Source organism: Aspergillus ibericus, assembly GCF_003184845.1.
Source record: "Aspergillus ibericus CBS 121593 unplaced genomic scaffold BO80scaffold_44, whole genome shotgun sequence".
In the NCBI taxonomy this organism is placed as follows: domain Eukaryota; kingdom Fungi; phylum Ascomycota; class Eurotiomycetes; order Eurotiales; family Aspergillaceae; genus Aspergillus; species Aspergillus ibericus.
This window is the reverse complement of record NW_020292142.1, coordinates 94443-114853: the sequence shown is the minus strand read 5'-3', so window position 1 is coordinate 114853 and position 20411 is coordinate 94443. Positions and strand designations below refer to the sequence as shown.

Below are 20411 nucleotides of genomic sequence, written 5' to 3'. Positions count from 1 at the left end.
TTATGACAGCAACTCTATTAGATGCATCTATTCCTTGTCGGAAGCCTGCCTTTCATAACAGCAACCGATTCCCAACATTAAAAAAAAAAAAAAAAAAAAAAAAAAAAAAAAAAAAAAAAAAAAAAACAAAAGCAACATCGGACTCCGCTATGCATGGTCCAGGGATATATGTACAAGAAACAAGCAACGCCAATGCAATCAGTCCCGGAGTTCCTCTTCCTCGCCGGGAAGACAGATCTCATGTCCGGAACCCTCGTATACAAAGATGGCTGCCACACAGCCAAACACCGACACCAGCGCAATCAGCCACCACGCAAATCCTACCATGCCCATCTCCAGACCGTAGCCGTACCACGATCCGGAGAAGATCGGCCCAATGGTGCGGAAGGCCGACGACACCGACTGTCCGATGCCGTGGATGGTGCCCAGCACCGAGGGGTGGGGGGAACAGTTGTTCAACAGGATGATCGAAGTCGGGAGCGTGAACGTCCGCGCGGTCACTTGCAGGAAGAGGACCACAATGATCGAGAACCACACCCAGCCTCCGTTGGCCTGCCCGGGCGGGGGCGCGGACGACGGCGCGAGCGCAATGTATGGTGCAAACGCGTAAGCCAAGGGGAACAGCGTCAAGAAGTACTGGTAGCTCTTGGCGGTACCCAGGCGGCCATTGATACTGGGGTAGATGGTGAACTGGAGGAGCATCCCGATCACGCCGAGAATGGCGGTAGCGAAACCGACACTCTGGGGCAGCATGCCCAGTCCGCCAGTGAAAATAAACGGCAGCCGCTGGATCGGACTGGCGGGGTCATTGGCGTCATATCGGGGAGTCGAGAGGAAGAGCAACCAGAGGTTGTTAAAAGCACTGGACCGTCAGCATTTGACCCCCGGTAAACAAGGTGTAACTTACCCCATCTGAAAGTCGAAGAACGCCTGTGCCAACAGAGTGCACAGCACGTTCTTGGTCCAGATCCGCCGGAACGGCAGGGTGCGAGACTGACGGGTCGACTTGGTCGCCTTCTCCTCCATCTCGTAACTTTCGGTGGTATCTCGACGGTTCAACAGAGGACCTTCCTCATCATAGTCCGCGAAAGGCAGTCGGTGGTATAACGGGGAGGACGAGGGAACCACTGCGCGAATGCCGCGAGCGAAGATGCGCATCGAGAAGACGCCCAACCCGGGCTTGCCCTTACAAGCTTCCAAAGTCTGCAAAGATTAGCAGCGCACAGCCAGCTCTCGAACAAAATACGTACCTCCTCCAAACCGATGGCAACACAGGCAGCCGCAAATGACAGAAAGATGGTATTCGCCAGCATGGGCAACGCGTAAGGGTAGCGGACAAGCCATTGTACACCGTCTGCGCCTCCGAAAGACGAATCTGGGCCAAAGAGGCGAGGATACGCCTTGACTGGGTCAGCCAGCATACCGCCCATCACTGTATACGATTAGCCTAGAACCAGTATCGCAAGCAAAATACCTACCCGGCCCAAACAGCGCGGCAATGTTGAAGCCAATTGGGAGGATCAAAAACGCGCGCGAGTGGTACTTCTTCTCTTTCACATTCTCTGCGATCATGGTCCGAATAATCCCCACGGTCCCATTAATGGCACCCCCAAACGAGCGCCAGAACACGGCCTGCGCGAACGACGTCGAAAAGGCCACGCCCAGACAGGACAGTGACGTGCCCAGCAGACCAACCAGCAGAACAAATTTCCGTCCACCCCATTCTGCATCGGCCACTCGACCCCAAGGGATGGCTGTCGCAAACTGCGCCGCGGTAAAGGCACCCTGCAGGATCCCGGCCTGGGTGGAAACGTCGGCGTCGGAGAGGTTCTCATCGAACGATTTCAGCTGGTAGAACATGTATGCCTGCAAGGAGGCGATTTGCAGAAAGTCGAAGACCCGGCACAGGCCCAGGAGGGCGAGCTGTCCCTTTCGCGGGAGGGACATCCATGTGACGGGCGCCGGCCGCGAGCGCGGTGCCGACGAGTCGGCGAGTTCGCGAGGTTGTAGCAGGGACATCTGTGGCTGGCTGTAGGACTGGGAGCGGCTGCGGGCATGGCCAGGACCCCAGTCGAAGGAGGTGTTTCTCACGGCCATGGTGTCGCCAGTGTAATCGTCGTCGTCGTCGTCGTCGTAGCGGCCGGAGGAACCCTCGGAGACGTCAGCGAGGGAGATGTTGGACTCTCGGCGTCGGCGTTGGGAGGTGGAGAGGGAGAAGTCAGCGGGGGAAGGGAGACCGCTTTGGTCGTGGGCGGAGGTCCAAGAGGTTGCTCGGGTGTGACGAGCATTCCGGTTCTTGGAGGAGTGGGCGAAGGAGGCCGAGGTGGCCGAGAGGGGATTGGGCGTGGCCGCTGGGGAGTCGATGGCCGACGAGGATGACGGGTTGGTGGAGGACAGCGATAGCGACGGTAGCGACGGACGCCCGGCGGTTCCTTGGGATCCGGATTTTGGCGCAGGCATTTGGAGGTGCAGCGTTGGTCCGGCGCGGACTATGATAGGGTGCCCACGCACAGGTGACGAAAAGAGGAGAAGAGGGGCTGACTAGAGATCGGATGGATCTCAAGCGAAGAGAATGTATGAATGAGTGACGAGAAGTGAGAAGTCAGATAGTAGTAGTAGTAGTAGTAGCAGTAGTAGTAGTAGTCAAGACCATCAGGAGAACTGCCCAGTTCGGCAGATCCTGAATACTACATACGAAGTACGAATACTGATACTGAATACAATGAGACACAATGTATGGTATGAAAACCGATCGGCAGTGTTTCCCAGAGCTTGCGACGCTCATCTCCACCCGCTGCAGCCGGCCTCTTCCGTCCTTTCCTCGTCCGCGCACTGGCGTCTTGGCACGCTCGTTACCCTGTTCGCGATTTTAATTTCGATGATTTTTTTTTCTGGACGTTTCCCCTATCTATCGACGGAAGACTAACTCGAAACCGACCCGCCCAGCTTAAAGACCCCCCTCACCAGCGTCTCATCCAGACTTTGCTGCCATTACCGTGAAACACCAGCCCGGAGGTTCTTTTCCGATCGAGCCACCACCATCAGATTGACGCGCGACGTGTTACGCGCCCGACCGAGCGTCAAGACCGCCTCGTTTGGAAAAAAAAACTACGTAGTGGCCCCGACTCAGCCAGCTGGAACCGATGCAGGCTGCGTCAGAGGCTCAGCGCAAGTACGCAATTCGAGGCGTCGAGACTGAACCGAGAACTGCTCGCATCTATCCGTCGGTCCCCACGAGTCAGTGGCCGCAGTGACGTATCGTTCGGCCTTGTGTATCGTTATCCGATGACCGTCTCGCGTATCGATCTCCGGTATCGTATCGTCATGAGCCTCTTAGTCAGCAGGTACATTGCACCGTGTGTATACCGTGTATAGTTAAGTCGGATAAAGTGGCCACAAATGGTGTATATATAGTAGGTGGTGTATTAGATATTAGATCTATCGCGCATGATTCCCACTCTGTCGCCAGGACGAACTCCGCTGTTCAGCCAATGGGAAGTACCGCGGAGGCTCCTGCGGCCCCGTCCAGCGTCGCCAATGCCACCACGGTGCTTCATCCGACCCTCGCCAGGGCCTGGACCCCTCGGCCCTGTCCAGGCTCTCCGACGACCCCCTCTCCTTCACCCGGCTGAATTGCTGCTGACGTCGATACACCCGAAGGACCGTGTAGATGGCAACGATCGCAACGACAAACCCAAAGGCGGGAGCGATCCACCCAACGTTATCTATAACGGCACAGTCAGCGGGGACTTGTTTACTGCAGGTTAGCTGGGATGGCTTACCGTATGCGGTCCTCAGAGTGCCGGACCCGCTCTCCTCCTTCTCCGACGCATCCCCGGTTTGACCCCAGTCGAAGTGCGCCTCAGGGTGGCCAGGATCAATCCAGGGCACAGTGTTGATGCCCGCCGGGGGTATCACGGGGCCAGCACCCTCCTCTCCGGGCAGTCCATAGGCCTGCGCATTCTCACACGATTCCTTTCCACAGTGGCTCTGCAATTCGGTCGAGGGGATGAAGGTAAACATGGTCCGGGACTTGCCCAGGACCTTGCCCGCCACATCCACCGCCTCGACATAGCACCATTGGTAGAAATGCGGCGAGGAATAGCTGGTCTCGAATCCGCGTTTCTCGACCTGCTTGACGAGCATAAAGGGGCCCGTCGAGTTCGTGGCGCCGTAGAACCGCCAGTACTTCACCCGGGTCGCACCGTTCCAGCTGACATAGAAACTCGTCGGAGAGAAGGTGTCAGTGGATTGCGAGTACGTCCACAGAGCCGGCACGTCGGTGGGATTGCCCTCCCACTCGAATTTCTGGGCACGGTAGTTCATGATCCGGTCCTTGTCGATATAGCCCCAGAGCAATACATTACCCTCTTCGTCGTGCTCCGACACGTAGGCGTTGTTGCCCCACCCGATAAACACGTTCTTGTTCTCAAGGACCTGCATGTTACCCTGGCTAGAGCTGATCATGTTCTTGCCGGGGGGGACATAGTCGTGTAGCTGGGTTGCTGTGTTGTCTCGGTGATCGATCAGAATGAGCATGCCGGAGGAGTACTCATGAGTCCGGTTGAAACCATTGAACCCATTGTTGTACAAGGACAGCAGGGTGTGGGTGGAGTTTTCACTGAGGAACCGCGCATCGTGTTGCTGCGAGAAGCTAAAGTTGATGTTCTTGAACGTGGGACGCGCCCCGTGCAGTCGCCAGATGATCGATCCGTCCTTGCCGGAGATCTTGTAGATCGCACAGGTATGGCGGGAGGAGATCAGATAATCGCCGTCTGCGTTCTTGTCGATCGAGTTGATGTGGAAGTAATCCCACGGCGAGCGCGGGTCCAGCCCGGTGCCCGACGTATCCGTGTGGCTTGGCCAGGTGTAGCCATCGGAGGGGTCGACATGGTCGAGGGACTTCCACTCGAACAGAACCTCGTTGGTCTCCACGTCCACTTCCTGGAAGATACTCTCCATCACCCATCCCATGCCGGACTTGACGTTCCACGGGCTCATGTCGAACTGACGTTGTTGGTAGACCGTCATCAAGGCGGTCTTGCCGTCATTGATCGGCAAGAATTCGTGCATGTCGCTGGATGCCATGCCACCTCCAGGAACTACGGTTCGGACGATGCGGTAGTTGTCATCCATGATTACTCCATGACCTCTGCAGTACCCATTCTGCTGGACTCCCTGGAAGAAACACAAGTGATCCTTCCCCTTGTATTTGCAGACGTGCATGCCGTGAGCATTTCCGGGGCCCGAGTTGCCCCAGCCACTCCAGACTAGGTTCTACGATCATGGTTAACGCTTCGATCCGACAACTAGGGCAGAGATTATCAGAGCATACCCCCTCATCGTCATAAATATACGGGCCCGAATTGGACGCCTCATAGGGACCGACAAAGATGTACCCGGGGCTGAGCTTGTCGGGCACACGATGTTCCAAGGTAAGCACGGGAGGATAGAGATCAGGTCGCTGAAGGTGGAGGTTGAGACAAGGTTAGCGATCCGGGTGGCGAACATCTTGGCTACTATTGCGTGCAAGGGAGCTGGAGTGACGCTAAGCCGCGACGCAACTCACCGATTTAAAGACCGAGTCGATCTCGGCGATGACGGTTTGCAGACAGGCGCAAAACAGAGCCACACAGGCAAGTATGACGGACGGCGCGGAGCCTCCGGAGATGCGAGTATAGACAACCATGGATTCTTCACATCACTTGCTGAGGCTGATCCCAAAAATTAAGAATCGATCGATCGGATGAGCGGGAAGGTAAAAGGAATGTCGGCGGAAGAAGAAGAAGAAGAAGCAAAAGAAATCAAGGCGGCGAGAAGATCCAGCAGTCAATGCAGGGCCACCCGATGTATACAGGGATGAACTGGACGATCCCGAATCGCGAACGACAAGAATGGAAGGGGAAGTCGGGGAACGTAGGGAAGGGGAAGGATCCGCGATGATGATATAAGAAGCGAGCGGCGAAACAAGGGCAGCGCAATTGGCAGCTCCCTCGTCTTTTGCCCGCCAGCGACCCCGGGGTCACTCATGTTTGGCGATCCCTGCGTTATGCTTCAGGCTGGCCACCGTTCGTTCCTCCCATTACACGCCCATTTTCCATTTCCTCGTTGGGTGGGGTGTGCCAAGCCCCGCCAACGTACGATGGCGCCCGAAGAGGTTTAGCTGCGCCCAGTCGGAGTTCTGGAATTGTAGTGGCCGCAACCCTGATTGGATACCTTTGTGGAGCATGATGGTATCCCCACTCCCGATCCGGCACTGGCTGTTCATGTTTATTGTTTATTGCGTCGTGCTGAAGCCGGGCCTGATGAATAGAAAGCACGGTGATTCCGCGCAGGTGCAGGTTGACATGGCAGTCGAGATGCTGCCAGACCGATCGTGATATGTCAGATATCGGTATGGCCAGCAAGCCACTACTGTCCGGTTACATAGTAGTCCTCAGCGACATTGCGTTCTTCCTCTGTACTCTAATCGTCATGAGGTTGACGATAGACGATCGTGTGGCGCATCTGACACCTGGTGCATGACGGAGGAACTTGTTCTATAATGCTTAGCTCGAGCTGTCCACGTTGAATCACTACGTATACGCTCCGATCCTCATCATTTTGATACTTAGTACGGAGTCAACCAATTTTTAAGCATACCTGTTGTTAGCAGATCCACAACATCACATAACACACCTTAGCTCTATAAATCCTCCTGTATATAAAAAGCAACCACCACCACCACACACCAGAAGAAAAAGATCCCAAAAAGAAAGCCGACAAAGAAAGCCAAAGAAACAAACAAAAGCAAGGGAAAATTCCCACCACCATACTCCGTACGGCATACGGAGTAGATAGTAGTCCCTACTTACGTACCCCCTCCACGTAGACACCCCCCCATCCATCCCAAATAGCCAGACAGGACAGCGGGAACCACCAGATTATTATCCATCCAATGAACAACCCAACCCACGATGCTCACCCCCCCCGGCTATTTTCAGGACTCGGAACTAGAACGACGACCCTGCAATACAATGGATACGCGTCGCCTACGACGGGGTATATCTTACTCCCTGTACGGACCAGTAATAGACTGTATGGTATATAATCAGGAATTAACGCCGACACTAAGGTCCGAATACGGCTTAGTGTCCACGACCACGCGCCCGAGGGACGGGGAAACCTGCCACAGTCTCCAAATGCCATTACCATTCGTCAAGGGGGGTATGTCGACGCCACGTCACGCCACGCCACGGTTGGTGGTTGGAGAGGGAGGCGTCTGGGAGGGAAAAGAAAAAAAAACTATGAAAGAGACCCGGTGGAGCCGAGGAGGTGGGACCCACTTGCAGAAGCTGGCTGGCTAGTTGGTTCGGTGGTGGCACAGGCACAGGTACAGGCACAGGGGTTGGGTTCTTTATTGGATTATTGTTGGGAACCATGTGATTGTTGGAGCCTGGGGGAGGGAGGGAGGAAGGGGAAAGGGGATAATGTAGGTGGGTATTGGAGAAGATATTCTGGCGTGGCTGGTGAGGTGAAATGAAAAGCGAGAGGGGCTTTTCTATGTTTAGCCCTTGGGAGATTGAACAATGTAGAATGGGCTTGGCAGAGTAGGTTCAATAGTAATGAAGCCACAGTACGGCATACAAGTACGGAGCTCGGGTCCCAAATCGGGTGCCGAATCCTGGCGCTTGCCGGCATGCACGCTAGTATACTTATCCATCACAATCGAGGTGTATAATTTTGGATACGTTCATCGATCGGTATCTATCATCTCCCTAATATAGTTATAGTAGCATCGTATCAGCATCGTTCCATAAGCGCTCCGCTCATACCCCCTGGAGTATGAATCTTGGCTGTATCAGCGGAACTCTATTCTTAGGCGTGCCCTTTTCGCCTCAAAGATCAGGTTGGGCGGAAGTAGTAACCGCTCAATTTTCAGAGGCATGACTTGCATCGCCCGGGCCTTTCCTTATGTCATCGGGTGATGCTCCACGTGCTATTGCACAGTCCGGATTGGCCGGTGGTTGTCGCCAGCGGTCGATGTTGTACAGTGTGGCCAGTGTCCCTGGTAAATTTCCCGCCAACCACTGCACGAGATGCATGCAGCTAGTCAATAGATCTACGGTATGGGCGCTACCGCCAGTCTCGGTAGCCAGCCTCCCACAGGATGACGCTGGAATAGCGACAGCGGACGGAGAAGATACACCCGCTGCGAGGCCACGCCAAGCAAAGCCCGCGACCGCCATGGCCTTGTAGGGCGACTCTTCCCATGCAGGCCAAGGCGGATGTCGGACTGCTGGTGACATGCCGAGACGGCCGTACATACGACACAATACTAAATACGGCCAAGAACACAAGACACTAGACCAAGGTGCTAATAGGCCAAGTAATGTAGATTCATCTCTCGTCGACTCCATCCGCGCCAGGCAACAGCAATCCAGCCAGGTGTAAGTCTAATAAACACAGCCAAGAAACCCCCCACCGTAAGCCGTACAGCAAAATCCAGCAAGAGATAAGGAAATAGCAAAACATCGGTATTACCCACCCCACATCAGGGTGGTACGCTCATCGGTATATATCAGCAAGAGAAAGCAGTTTTGGGAATAATTAAAGCCAAATAGAGCAACGCCCCCAGCATTGGCGCCCAGCGCATGCTGCGGTAATAATAGTAACAAAAACAAGGGCAGGTCACGACACAAGCGCATCTACCGGGAGAAGCGCTTGAAGGCCATGGTAGCAACCAACCCAGTGGCAAGCAGAGCACCACCCATGGTGACAGCCTGCAGGGCGGCGTTCAGCATCTGGCGCCTGTTGCGGCCGCGGCAGCGCTTGAAGAAGTCGGCCATGTCGTTCCCGCGGGGGAAAGGAGTGTCGGGAACCTCCTCGCCCAGGAACTCGCAAAGCGGGCCCCACCCTTCGTGGATCTTGTACTCGAGCAGTCGCTCGGGAGGAACCAGGCTGCGGATCTCTTCAACGTGGTCGAGGTAGACCTGCTTACCCTTGTTGGGAAAGTCGCCGCGGAAGAAGGTCTGGAAGAACTTGTTGAGCATGGGGTAGTACATGCTGGCGGCCCAGCTGAAGTTCGAAACGAGCTTGTGCTCAGGGTCGGAGACACGCCACCAGACAGTCTTCATGACGGACCTGCAGAACGTTAGACTGACGTCGCGGCAACACAAACGGGTGGGAAAACCTACGCATGCCATGAGTCCACATCACGGGTCGTCAGAATGACCTTGGCGTTGGGGTAGGCCTCGATGAGCTCTTTGGCGAAGGCACAAGCAGGCCAGTCACAAACGGCCTATTTCAAGTCAGCTGGCGATTTCTTGTGAGTGAGCGATAGTAAAGACGGCTTACCTGACAATCTCCCAGGAGCTGATCCCACTCCTTTCTACCGAACTCTCCCACACCGTCGTACTTGGCCGCCAGGGCGTCGTGCCACATCAAGCAGTCGGGAGGGTTCTCCATACTGGCGGACATCATGTGGTAGGTTTTCATGTAGCCCAGGCGTTCCAGGGCGATGCGGAGGGCTGTTTAGAAACCAGTTAGTCACGCGCTCAGACGTCTGTCTCCATAATAGAACCTACAAGCAGTTCCGGTTCTTCCCACACCGAGAGCCAGCACCTTCATGGGCACGGTACGGTGGCACTTGCGGCGGTCGATACAGGTATCATCAGTGAAGACATCGGTCCATGGCTGAGGAGCCAGGTTGTCGGCGTGGATGAGGGACATGGTGGTAGAGTTGTGTCGTATTACTTGGTGGTTGAGTAGAGTGCGAACTTAAACCAACTACCGGGGGTTCGCTTGGTTATAGTACTGGAGGTCGAACTGCAAGGGACGCTGGTCGGAAAGAAAGGAGCAGGTGCCGGACCAGACAGAGAGGGAAGATGATGAAGAGAGAGTAGAAAAGAAGGACTGGAAGCTGGCGTTGCAGAGATTAAAAGGAGCCCGGGGAAGATCCAGAGCAATCAAGGTGATGGAGTCGTAGATAACCCAGGCCGGCCGTAGTTGGCTAGTCCCGATGGGCAGGTCAGGCTAAGATCCCACTAGCCAAAGCACCTTGGCAAACTGGCGCCGAAAGAGTAATTAATTCGATAATTGTTCCGTAGTGGATGACAAGAAGTGGCAACTGGGGAAAAATCTGGGTTGGTCTGGCTGGATGGATGGTCTTTGGATCTCCAAAAAAATAAGGGAACGAGTAGTACTTCTGAAACGGCGCGGTTATACCTTTTCTTTTTTTCCTTCCCCATTTTTTTTTTTTTTTATTTTTTTTTTTTTTTTCTCAATTCCATTCTTCCATTTTTGTTTCCCTTTCGGTGACTTGAGTGATGATTGTTGTCCTCCTGCATTTCCCCTCTCGCCATCACTCCATCCCTTCTTTCCCCCGGCGGAGACCCGCCGGGTCGCCCACGTTCTCGACATTCTTCGTTGCAATGACATCGATGACCATTGTATTGTGCCAGTGGCATTGCACGGGACTTGGGTACGAAGTATAACAGGTCACGTCGAATTGGACACCCAAAAAAAGAAACCCTGCACGGGGAACCATAATACTAGACGTCACCGGCTGACGTCCACCCGAAAGCCAGAACGATAGTCAGGGGGTGGATTGCCCCCTCCTCTTCCACTGGCTGGAGGGAGGACGCATGTTTCCACGCATTTCGCCAAGGGGAACCCGAGGTGCTGGGCCAGTCACAAGCGAGAGGAGGCGAGGGGATTCAGGGAACGTAGCCGCGGTGCCGTCTCCTGATTGTCCGTTGTCGACCGCAGGAGGAGGCCAGGGCGGCGGCGGGGCAGCAGCCGAAGCAAAGATGGAACAGAGGAACAGCAGCAGAAGTGGAGGATGGAGACCTGCCAAGCCTCGCTGTCGCTGCTCCCAGGGATCGGCCGCGTAGGCCTGTGTTTCGCCGGGCGATCGTTGAGCTTCTGGATTCTCTGGCATTGGATCTGGTCTTCATAGGCTGAACTGTCGAACCGTGCCCGGCCCGCCGTTGATTGGCCGTGGACCACAATAGACGACGCGTACATTTCTCCGTCACCGCTGGTACGACGAGGGAATCAACTAATCATGTAGATAAGTGCCACTCCCCGCCCGGGCTAATGTAAAGCCACCCACGCCACGGGGTTGGGGCATCGCGAAAGGGGAAGGACGCTTTCAATCTCCAACCTGAAGAACGACAATGGCCTTGGCTTGACGGTTCCAGCTTGGTTTCCGCTTCCCAATGCAGACAAACGAGGCCTGAAACGTCTTCCATCTCCACAACTCAGGGTCTGTTCATTACGTGAGTACACAGTACAGATGAGACTATACCATGTACAGATACGGAGGACATAGTATCGAGTCAATGTACGAGGACTGCCCCTGCATTCCGCTGCGGTGTACTCGGCAAGGGTCGAAATCTCTGCGATTTCGCGTCGTAGTGTACCCACGATATGCTTTGGATGTGGAATGCATCCATGGATTCCTCCTCCCGACCACACTGTATACTTGGTGGTGGCGTGTAGATTACGATGCTGGCGGTGGCATTACTGCTTGGCCGACACTGCTTAGTCGTCCTTCCCGTGCAGCTATCCCGAACCGGCTAGTCCCCATCCTAGTTGTCTCCAACAGCATCTAATTCTAACGACTCTTCACCACCCTCTCTCTCTACACAGCTCAGAGGCTACGATGATGTCTGGTGCAACGAGACAGAGTTCCAGATCATCAAGGAAATGAGTTGCAATCTAATCAGACCGCTCAGGGACGCCCAGGGCGAGAACTAGATCTATGAGATGGCACAAAGGATATCCTTGACATCTGTTACAGATTACAGTTCTTAGTCCTCTGTCGCATCAACTACAGGATTGGTGGTTTCATTCTATTAAACTTCTGTCTAATGTCAAAGCGGTCACTCACATCCAATCCATCCCAGCAAAGCGCACGGGATAGGACCCTCATCCCCGTTCAACTTCATGAGGTTTACTGTTCGTCCTCGCTGTGGAGCCATTGAAAGATCTACTCCTGTATAGACTGAAAAGTCTTCGTTATATACACTGTTCAAGCACGGTCTGGGCAATTCTCGCAGTGGACAGGTTTCGGACATCCCAGGGAAGTAATCCAGGAGTCCGCTTGCGGTTTGAGAGTCGAGCCCAGTGCCCGACACAGCATGGGTTGTCCACACTTGCCGTGCGGATGCCCTGGCACCGACCCGCGTCTGTGTTCCACTGTGGAACAAGCTTGAAGCTTGAGCGGTTTTTGCCATCTGGTGGCGGCTGCACATTTCCACGTCGTCGTCCGCGTGGAACTCGCTCCAGCCTCATCATCGTGCTTTGGACCAATTGCCAATGGTGCAGTGATGGCTTCAGGGCACACATGTCTGGAATGATCCTCGATTGCATACCATGATTATTCCGTAGTGCATGGAGTAATACTCCCCGCTCCGCCACCCGTGGGATTCTATCATTCCCCTGACTGTGGACAACCAGTTCTCCATGTGGAGTATGGCTTGCTTGGTGGGCACGCTATTCCCTCAGTATAGGCAATCTAAAGTTATCCGCCATGGCATGTCAGGCAAATGGCATCTCCAACTGCTTCATCAGTATTTACATAGTATCAAAGGTGTCATGAGTTGCACCTAGCATGCGATGCGACGCCTGTCCTTCCAACTGGTCTCCTCAAGACCTCAACTGTATACGGAGTAACCTGAAGACTGTACAGCCTGCGTGACGTATGTCGGTGGCTCAGCAACTAACGGCGTCAGCCCGCTAGCAAAGGTTCATATGGAACCAAAAAGGCAAGGTCGAGTTGATCAGTCCATCTCGGATTCCCACCGCGAGTCCACTGGTTACGCGCACGAAGTGCAAGTTAATCCCACGCACTCACTTGTCTCCTCTTGGCTCTTACGGCCGAGCCATGAAATGATGAAACTCGCCTTACCCGACGACTTCCAGCACGGCGCCTTGGCACTATCTACTAGTCATGTCCCCGTGAAAGTGGACAACACTAGTGACCCGTTGGCCGCCTCTCCGCAAGCCAGAAGAGTCTCGAATGCGGTCTGCGGTCTGGGTCTGTCCTCCTGAGTTGCAATCGTATGAACTTGTCGCCAGTTCCTGTTTCCTGGTGTTCCTATTTTCCTTCCTCTCCCTGTTATTCTTTCCCCTTTTCAAACCCCGCATCCCTAACAAAAGTTAAGGATTGATGTCGGAGATGGGATGATCGATAGACCAAAAGCCCGACTGATAGTCATCTGGGGCATGGATCCGCCTCCTATCAATCAATCAGACGACCGGTCGATAAATGAAGCGTCGTAAGCCCCATCATCCAGGCCCCGTCAGAGGCCGTTCCCACTGGCGAGCCGCCCGACGTGGGGTTGCGGACCCATGGAATGCCCATCCCCAAATCTCCGTGAATGCAGGCGCTCGACCAAAATCATGATACGTAAGGTATGGTTATCAACTTGTCACGGCGGTTGATCTCAAGGACGGAAGATCGCTAAGCGACCGGTGGATGCTGTTCAGTCTGATGAGGATCAGCCAGCAGATTCCGGTTTTTGCTACGGCGCACGAGCCGGTGCGGGATTATCACCAGATGAGCGGCTGGGAGGAGTTGAACGGTTCGAAACAGCGGTGATACGGACGACCTTGTTACCCTCTGTATGGGTGGTGTATCGGGATCGGACGGCAGGCTCTCAACCTGTTGCAGCTCACTGATCCGGTGTCGGGGCTTGTCGGGTTTCAGGGCTTGGAAGGCGACGCGGCTCCGAAGTGGGAATTTGGCCAGAGTCCAGCTAGCCATCCTAGGTGAACATGATAGCGCAGGGTGGTGGTGCAGTTTGGCATCAAGCAGAGAAAAAGCAAGCGAGGAATCAGCTCCGGGTGAGTCCCCTTAAGTATGCATTGCCAAGAGGTGCTGTCAGTGCTGTCACCATCGTTGTTGGCAGGCTCGCCATCGCTGCCCACGATCACCTCATCTCCGCGTGAGATGTCGACCCAGGCAATGAATGGTACCGATTATAGACAACCCTCTTGGTCGATGTCATCCACCATTCCATCGTTGGAACCGGGCGGATTCACTAGTTCTGCAACCAGAAATAAGCTTAAATGCATTGTTGGGTGGCCGTTGCGTGCTGCGAGTTGAGTGGATGGGTGTCAGCGATGTCTCGGGTGCTCCGCTGGCAGTATCACGGCAGTCAAATTCGGCTGTTGCAGTAGGCAGCCACCAACAGTCACACCTGGACCCTGAGAAGAGAACCCTGGGCGACCCTGCACGACCTGGAACGGCTATAAATACATTCATTAAGCGCCTTGCATGGTTCTTAATCCATACTAACGAATCGAGACTGATTGGGGACGATGTCTTGCAAAGGGTATTAACAATCGCGAGCCGAGACAAAATGGCAACCAACGAAGCGATAATAAATATATACACGCTCGGATCTGAAGATCCGCCCAAATCCCTAACTCCTATGATGACCATATCCGTGGCCATGTATGCAATTCCACCGGGCCATGCCCTTCTCCATCCAGGGACCAATCCCAAGAACCCAATCACTCCAACTTATCCAAGTGTTCCAACCGCGTCAACACCACCTGCTTGCTGGTCTCTTCAATCTCGCCTGCCAGGAATACCTCATCCAGAATCGCGTATACCTGTATACATCAGTCGTCATTCCTGTTCCCCCTCGTATACCCGCCACATCAGAAGCACCAAAGCACCACTCACCTTGTAGAAATTAAATACCAAATCCAGCTCACACACGTTGCCAAAGAACTGATCCAACACCTCGACAAAGAAATGGATGGCCTCTAGGTAGGCCAGTTCGTTATCGGTGGCGTCGACGCACGCGCAGAAGAACAACCCCGCATATCTCCGGTAAACGATTTTGGTACTGCGCTTGAACTCGACGAAGTTCGATTGATACTTTTGATCTCGGGGGGCGACCAGTCGATGGACCTGACGATGATTATTATTACTGTCTGCGATGCGGGGTGTAGTCGATGGGACGAACCTCGCCCTTTAGCTTGACTTTTTCCTCATCCTAACATACAACATATTAGACAGTCGTCCAAAGACACCAAGGTAGATAGACATGAAACTCACACTATACGGCGCATACCATTTCGCAAGCCGCGTCTTCCCCCTGTTCCGGCATTAGGGGTATTCCTTGCACGGACTGGATATATCGGAGAGGGAAAAGGGGGGGGGATCAACTTACTGACGATTCTGAACAATGACAAATGAGAGAACCATGCTGTCTGCATACAACAGTTCCCAAATAGCAGGGCGAGATAGAGAGGTCAATGAGCGGACTCAGCACCAGAATGGATGTCTCCGCGGCATTGCCGCCGAGTCTCGACTCGATACTGCCCGTCCCGACCGCTTTTGACCGTTGAGCGGCCACCAATTGACTTTGACCGATCAGATCGATGCTCGACATGGGATGCGGGGATGATTCCAGTTCAGAGATGATCTTGTTCATTGCTATTTGGTTGTGTATATGTGTATGTATTTTGATATATATGTATATATATGCATGCATGATATTGAATAGCGATGGGTACTTAATCAGGTAGACAGTCTGTCCACGGGATAGTCAAACAAAGAACGACCCTCGTATCACGGAACCCTGCACATATCATCTCTTTTGTCGCTTTCGCTCCGCCCCTGCATATTATCTATCCTATCCCGTACCCCAGAATATCTACACCTCTTACTTAGTCCCTATTTCCCCCTTTCTTTCCTTCCTTTTCTTTCGAGAGTCAGACAGAATCACAATCCCAGCAGCAACACCGAATTACGATATGACCCAGCACTACCACCACTAACCACCACCACCACCACCACCAACAACACCTACTTCACACACCCACGCCCCCCAGACATTCACCTACCCAACCCACCCCCTCAATCACCACCACCAAAAAAAGACCCAGACAGAAAAAAAAGAAAATGCCGGTCTACATGCTCTACGGCTTCCGCTGGCCGCGCGCCGGCTTCACCGGCATCCGAGTCTACATCGTGCTACACAACCTGGAAGACGCAACCGCCGAATACATCCAACAACCACTCACGACCTCCCTCCTGCTCAACTGTTTTCAGAAAACCGATCCCGAGATCCTCTCCCGCCTCCCCAACTCCCTCCGCTTCATTGAACAATATGATCCCCAGGATACGTCTGATCAGGCGGTGAGTAAGCCGTTTGCGTATGTCGGGGCGAAGGTCATTTCGATTCCGGAGGGGGGGAGTGCTGCAGGGGAGGAGGGAGAAGGGGGAGGTGGTGGTATTGGGGAGACGAGTTGGAAGCCGGAGGATATTTTTCAGGAGGAGCCGTTGGGGAAGGAGGCGATGGAGGCGATTACGGAGTTGAGGGATAAGTATGCGGCCGGGGAGAGGATCGGGTGGTGGATTGTTTATAATGGCGATCCGGAGAGGTGGTTTCCGGTGGAGGAGGAGGAGGATGGGGAGGGGAGTTATGATGAGGATGAGGAGGGGGAGTATTATTATGAGGATGGCGATCGGGATCGGGATGCGGATTATGCGAGTGATAGGACGCAGACGCCGCCCGAGACGCCTTCTTCTGCTACGGTGGGTTTATTATCTTCTTTTCCTTGATTTCTGGTGTTGCGGTTTGGCTAATTGTGTAGATGCGACTGCCGGAACGCTTGACGAGGTTGTTTGCGAGGAGGACGGCATGAGGGAATTTACAGCGTATTGGCTATGGCAAGGCTTGGTGTTCGGTTGCATGGTTCATTAGCATGTCATTTGGCGTATGAATTCTATCTCGTTGGTCGTTTCCTCGCAACAGCTTACATGCTCCCGTATCCGCCCTTCTGCCAGTTGGCATCAAAGGTGGCCCGGTCCACGGCAAATTGCTGGATGTAGTCCTTCTCCAGGTCGTGCGCTCTCTTGCCAATCAGCACCAGACTGTGCAGAGGCCGTCCCATGTCCACCTCCGCCAGCTCCTTCAGGGTACCCGCCACCAGCTTCTGGTCCGCCGCTCCCACACGGGCCGCGCCGACGGCCAGACTGTCCGGTCCCCAAACCCCCTCCTGGCGCTCCTCCTCAGTCTCCAGCATCTGACTCGCACACTGCGCGACAGTCATGAAACGGGGAGGCTCGTAGACCAACCGTCCCCGAGCCATGTTCTCGTACGACGGCTCTTTGACTTTAATATCCAACAGCACCAGCGTGTGCAGACCCAGCTGAACGTTCTCCTTGACCCGGTCGTAATAAGACGAGGGCTTCCAGTTCTCCGTGAAGAACACCATGCTAACCGTCTGGCCAAAGTTGTACAACTGCAGACCCGTGCAGCCGATGCCGGACATGATGGAGGCGTTGGGGATGACCTTGGATTCGATACCCAATTCGCGGGCGCGGAGGACTAGATCGGTGTGTGTTGTGGCGCTGATCGGTTAGCATGGTGTTCTTTCACGGAGAACAGTAGAAGCATAAGGCATAAGCATACCCGAATGGGTCACCAACGACCAGAAAGGCAACATCCACCTTGTCGGCGTCGGCGAGAATCTCATCGCTGCCGCTCTCGACCTTCTCACGGTCTGCCTCGATAACAGGACGTCCATAGAAAGCTTCCTACTAAACCATCATTCCAGTCAGCCAGATCCGCACGTAGGGGAGAGAAGTCAAGCGCCGGGCGACACTCACTAGTTTCTCCTTGTCCACGAGGAGAATCGCGGTGTATGCTTCAAGGTAGACCCGTTCGGCCTTCTTGACCACCTCCAGGCCGCGGACGGTGATGTCAGTCTCGTCGGCAAGGCCGAGTCCCACAAGGTACAACATGGTGATGCGCAATTAAAGGTGTGTCAATATAGTGGCTCCCACTTGGGAGGGAAACTTTCAAGATCCCCCACCAAATGCGGCGGCGGAGAACGGGCCGGATCAACTAGTACTCCGAATGCCCTGAGGGGTCAGGTGACTGGTTTCACGTGTAGAGCGGCGTCCAGTGTTCATTCGCATTATCCCCATCCCATATACATTGTCACAGGTTTCTGTGTTGTTTGTGTTAGACCGCACTCCGGGTCTTCCTGGGCTTCACTCGTTTCTCCGCAGTGGAACTGCTCGATTGGTGTTAACTGCCAGTATGTCTACCGATCGAACCCCCAAGTATCGGCAGGAGATCCAGCAGGTAAGCTGATGCTGTTATGGTTCTACTTTGTGCTTTGTGCTGTCTCTGTTGTTCTGGTATATTCTATATGAAAATCATTACTTTCATATCTTGCTGTCACTGGCGATGATGTCGCATCACTATGGACCCGTGTTGCGCTTGACAGTGAATGCAGGGTGTTCTATATACATGTGTATATGCATGATGTGATCTTCTTCTCTTAGCTTGTTCTTCTGGGTTTCTCTTACTGCAATTACTTGAACACGGTTCGACTTCGATGCGATGCATCCTGTGGCTGCCCGCTGAGGCGTCTCAACATGGAATCTGAACCTTACGATGAAGCCATGACTTTGGTTGAGTCCGAGAACGAGCCGATGGAAGAGACATACAACCCCACTACCCATAGCGAGCAGCAGCCCCAGGATGCGGAGACTGAGGAGCCTAACACGCAGACTGAGGACATGTTCCAAGACATGCTGACTGACCTTTTGCACCAGATGATGTTCGTCTCTGGAGAAACTGCCGAGCCATCCGTGGATACCACCACTTTAATTGAAGAGATTGTCCGCCAGCAGGTCGTTGAAATTGTATGCCCCCCGTTTCCAGTTGGTGGATTCCGCTAATATCTTCAGCTCGCGCGAAGCACCGCCCTGGCGACCCGTCGCGGCGTGCGGTCCATTTCTACTGATGACTTGATCTTTCTCATCCGCCATGACAAGGCCAAGGTGTCCCGTCTCAAGACCTTCTTGTCCTGGAAGGATGTCCGCAAGAACGTCAAAGATTCCGACGACAAGGGCGGCGCTGATGCCGCGGATTTTGCCGCCGCCGATGACCCCATCGCCGGGGGTGTAGTTGCGGGACCGCAGGATGTCGCCTCGAAACCGAAGAACAAGCGGGCCCGGGTAGGTCTCGCGTGGGATGTGAACAGCTTCTACTCGGTTCAGGTTCCCGAGAGAGAAGACGAAGAGGACGAAGAGGAAGAAGAACAGAACTACGCTACGCTCCAGCGCCTGGCTGCCGCGGACGAACGCACCAAGAACATGACCAAGGAGGAGTATGTGTTCTGGTCGGAATGTCGTCAGGCGTCGTTTACGTACCGCAAGAGTAAACGCTTCCGCGAGTGGGCGGGGTTTGGCATTGTGACCGAGTCCAAGCCGAACGATGACATTGTCGACATTTTAGGATTCTTGACCTTTGAAATCGTGCAGACCCTGACCGAGGAGGCCCTCAAGGTCAAAGAGCGAGAGGACCGAGAGAAGAACCGTCGTGGCGGAGCGGAAAACGGCGAGAGCATCAAGAAACGCAAGCGCGAGACCGGTCTCTTCGATCCGCCTGAAGAGGGCCGTACGCCTGTGGAGCCGCGACACATCCGCGAGGCGTATCGCAAGCTGCAGGCGACCCCGAACAAGAACATTGCGATGCTGCTGCATAATGGACGGTTGCCGGCGCGGATGCCTTTACGATTGGTAAGTGGCGCTGCCTCGCTGCTTTCGCTGCTGGATACTGACACTGTTTTAGATTTGATGGTTTGGTACTGGCGTTGTTTGATACCCCAATTACGACTACGATGGAGTATGGAGTGATTGATTGATATGGATAATTTATTTGATTGATATATTTGGGGATGAACATGGCGATGCATGTAGATTAATCCCAGCTAATAAAGATGTTCCCCAATTCGTCATAACTCATTCCACATAGTACACCAGCCAGCACTCAGTATTTCAGTGCGTGAACACCTCACGCATGTGTCCTCCGCCCTATAACCCGTCAGTACCATCACCCTACACCCACCCTCCACCAAAGTCCAATCCAAAGGGGTAAGGGGATAAGAACTCACACTCATCCAACTCCCCCCTCCCCAACTCCCTAATCTCATTCACCGCCGGCACATTCCCACTCGCGACACTCTTGACCGTCTCCACCGCCCGTCCCAACACCCCCTTCCTCGCAACCGCATACACCGCCGTCTTCGCCTCCAACTTAATCACCCCGATGCGCGGATCCCCCGGCCCGCCATCATGCACGCCATCGCCCAGATCGCCCAACCAGGCCCTCAACGCCGGCGAGTAATATTTCTCGACGGTGGCGGGGTCCGCCACGATGGTGGCCGTGCCGGAGATGGAGGCCCAGGAGCCGCTGATCGGGTCCAGGAAGGACATGTTGGTTTCGGTGGGGTGGAGGGTGAGGTCGAGGGTTTTGTGTGAGAAGAGGTTTGTGTGTAGGATTAGGGTTGTGGAGGCGGTTTCCTGGGATTAGTTTGTTAGTATAGGTTGGTTGGTACTGTGAAGAGGAGAGAAAAGGGGAGGAGGGGATGGGGGGGGGGGGGGG

General features: G+C 54.2%; 8 protein-coding genes across 8 annotated transcripts; 2 read left to right on the top strand and 6 right to left on the bottom strand.

Moving 5' to 3' along the window:
* Positions 1 to 131: 131 nt before the first annotated feature.
* BO80DRAFT_496227 (MFS general substrate transporter) lies at positions 132 to 6035 on the bottom strand. The gene is made up of 8 exons (XM_025724002.1): positions 5570 to 6035; positions 5336 to 5464; positions 3809 to 5205; positions 3477 to 3757; positions 1479 to 2489; positions 1251 to 1432; positions 908 to 1203; positions 132 to 862 (listed from the first exon to the last, which is right to left on the bottom strand). Exons 1-8 carry the CDS (start codon positions 5687 to 5689, stop codon positions 199 to 201), a joined length of 4080 nt encoding a protein of 1359 aa, XP_025571820.1. The 5' UTR covers positions 5690 to 6035; the 3' UTR covers positions 132 to 198.
* A 2508-nt stretch (positions 6036 to 8543) lies between these two features.
* Positions 8544 to 9924, bottom strand: BO80DRAFT_190232 (sulfotransferase family protein). Its single transcript, XM_025714106.1, has 4 exons — positions 9567 to 9924; positions 9337 to 9509; positions 9177 to 9280; positions 8544 to 9123 (listed from the first exon to the last, which is right to left on the bottom strand). Exons 1-4 carry the CDS (start codon positions 9709 to 9711, stop codon positions 8688 to 8690), a joined length of 858 nt encoding a protein of 285 aa, XP_025571819.1. The 5' UTR covers positions 9712 to 9924; the 3' UTR covers positions 8544 to 8687.
* Positions 9925 to 10307: 383 nt separating this feature from the next.
* BO80DRAFT_428160 (uncharacterized protein) lies at positions 10308 to 10956 on the bottom strand. The gene has a single exon (XM_025720188.1). It carries the CDS (start codon positions 10919 to 10921, stop codon positions 10577 to 10579), a length of 345 nt encoding a protein of 114 aa, XP_025571818.1. The 5' UTR covers positions 10922 to 10956; the 3' UTR covers positions 10308 to 10576.
* A 3260-nt stretch (positions 10957 to 14216) lies between these two features.
* Positions 14217 to 15240, bottom strand: BO80DRAFT_428156 (AP-2 complex subunit sigma). The gene is made up of 5 exons (XM_025720187.1): positions 15174 to 15240; positions 15059 to 15098; positions 14967 to 14996; positions 14681 to 14911; positions 14217 to 14607 (listed from the first exon to the last, which is right to left on the bottom strand). The coding sequence occupies exons 1-5, from the start codon at positions 15206 to 15208 to the stop codon at positions 14506 to 14508; spliced, it is 438 nt and encodes a 145-aa protein (XP_025571817.1). The 5' UTR covers positions 15209 to 15240; the 3' UTR covers positions 14217 to 14505.
* Positions 15241 to 15907: 667 nt separating this feature from the next.
* Positions 15908 to 16653, top strand: BO80DRAFT_496224 (uncharacterized protein; the record flags this gene model as incomplete). The annotated part of the gene is made up of 2 exons (XM_025724001.1): positions 15908 to 16543; positions 16603 to 16653. The coding sequence occupies 2 exons, from the start codon at positions 15908 to 15910 to the stop codon at positions 16651 to 16653; spliced, it is 687 nt and encodes a 228-aa protein (XP_025571816.1).
* dph5 (diphthine synthase) lies at positions 16449 to 17760 on the bottom strand. The gene is made up of 4 exons (XM_025717117.1): positions 17621 to 17760; positions 17424 to 17548; positions 16603 to 17362; positions 16449 to 16543 (listed from the first exon to the last, which is right to left on the bottom strand). The coding sequence occupies exons 1-3, from the start codon at positions 17753 to 17755 to the stop codon at positions 16765 to 16767; spliced, it is 858 nt and encodes a 285-aa protein (XP_025571815.1). The 5' UTR covers positions 17756 to 17760; the 3' UTR covers positions 16449 to 16543; positions 16603 to 16764.
* Positions 17761 to 17949: 189 nt separating this feature from the next.
* On the top strand, positions 17950 to 19757 carry BO80DRAFT_428154 (transcriptional regulator SPT3). The gene is made up of 4 exons (XM_025720186.1): positions 17950 to 18101; positions 18578 to 18667; positions 18713 to 19546; positions 19599 to 19757. Exons 1-4 carry the CDS (start codon positions 18057 to 18059, stop codon positions 19602 to 19604), a joined length of 975 nt encoding a protein of 324 aa, XP_025571814.1. The 5' UTR covers positions 17950 to 18056; the 3' UTR covers positions 19605 to 19757.
* Positions 19758 to 19921: 164 nt separating this feature from the next.
* BO80DRAFT_318993 (blue light-inducible protein Bli-3) lies at positions 19922 to 20329 on the bottom strand (the record flags this gene model as incomplete). Its single annotated transcript, XM_025715105.1, has 1 exon — positions 19922 to 20329. A coding segment is annotated over one exon (408 nt), but the record flags the coding sequence as incomplete, so codon positions are not given.
* Between the last annotated feature and the right edge of the window lie 82 nt (positions 20330 to 20411).

Coding starts and splice junctions, on each gene's coding strand:
- BO80DRAFT_496227 (XM_025724002.1), bottom strand. CDS start 5,689: ATGGTTGTCTATACTCGCATCTCCGGAGGCTCCGCGCCGTCCGTCATA. Junction 1,204..1,250: donor TTGCCATCGGTTTGGAGGAG/GTACGTATTTTG, acceptor TAATCTTTGCAG/ACTTTGGAAGCTTGTAAGGG. Junction 863..907: donor TTCTTCGACTTTCAGATGGG/GTAAGTTACACC, acceptor CTGACGGTCCAG/TGCTTTTAACAACCTCTGGT.
- BO80DRAFT_428156 (XM_025720187.1), bottom strand. CDS start 15,208: ATGGTTCTCTCATTTGTCATTGTTCAGAATCGTCA. Junction 15,099..15,173: donor GTCATTGTTCAGAATCGTCA/GTAAGTTGATCC, acceptor ATGCCGGAACAG/GGGGAAGACGCGGCTTGCGA. Junction 14,608..14,680: donor TGGTATTTAATTTCTACAAG/GTGAGTGGTGCT, acceptor TGATGTATACAG/GTATACGCGATTCTGGATGA.
- BO80DRAFT_190232 (XM_025714106.1), bottom strand. CDS start 9,711: ATGTCCCTCATCCACGCCGACAACCTGGCTCCTCAGCCATGGACCGAT. Junction 9,510..9,566: donor GGGAAGAACCGGAACTGCTT/GTAGGTTCTATT, acceptor GTTTCTAAACAG/CCCTCCGCATCGCCCTGGAA. Junction 9,281..9,336: donor AGCTCCTGGGAGATTGTCAG/GTAAGCCGTCTT, acceptor GACTTGAAATAG/GCCGTTTGTGACTGGCCTGC.
- BO80DRAFT_428154 (XM_025720186.1), top strand. CDS start 18,057: ATGTCTACCGATCGAACCCCCAAGTATCGGCAGGAGATCCAGCAG. Junction 18,102..18,577: donor ATCGGCAGGAGATCCAGCAG/GTAAGCTGATGC, acceptor CTTTTGCACCAG/ATGATGTTCGTCTCTGGAGA. Junction 18,668..18,712: donor GCCAGCAGGTCGTTGAAATT/GTATGCCCCCCG, acceptor TAATATCTTCAG/CTCGCGCGAAGCACCGCCCT.
- BO80DRAFT_428160 (XM_025720188.1), bottom strand. CDS start 10,921: ATGCCAGAGAATCCAGAAGCTCAACGATCGCCCGGCGAAACACAGGCC.
- dph5 (XM_025717117.1), bottom strand. CDS start 17,755: ATGTTGTACCTTGTGGGACTCGGCCTTGCCGACGAGACTGACATCACC. Junction 17,549..17,620: donor TCGTGGACAAGGAGAAACTA/GTGAGTGTCGCC, acceptor ATGGTTTAGTAG/GAAGCTTTCTATGGACGTCC. Junction 17,363..17,423: donor GTCGTTGGTGACCCATTCGG/GTATGCTTATGC, acceptor CTAACCGATCAG/CGCCACAACACACACCGATC.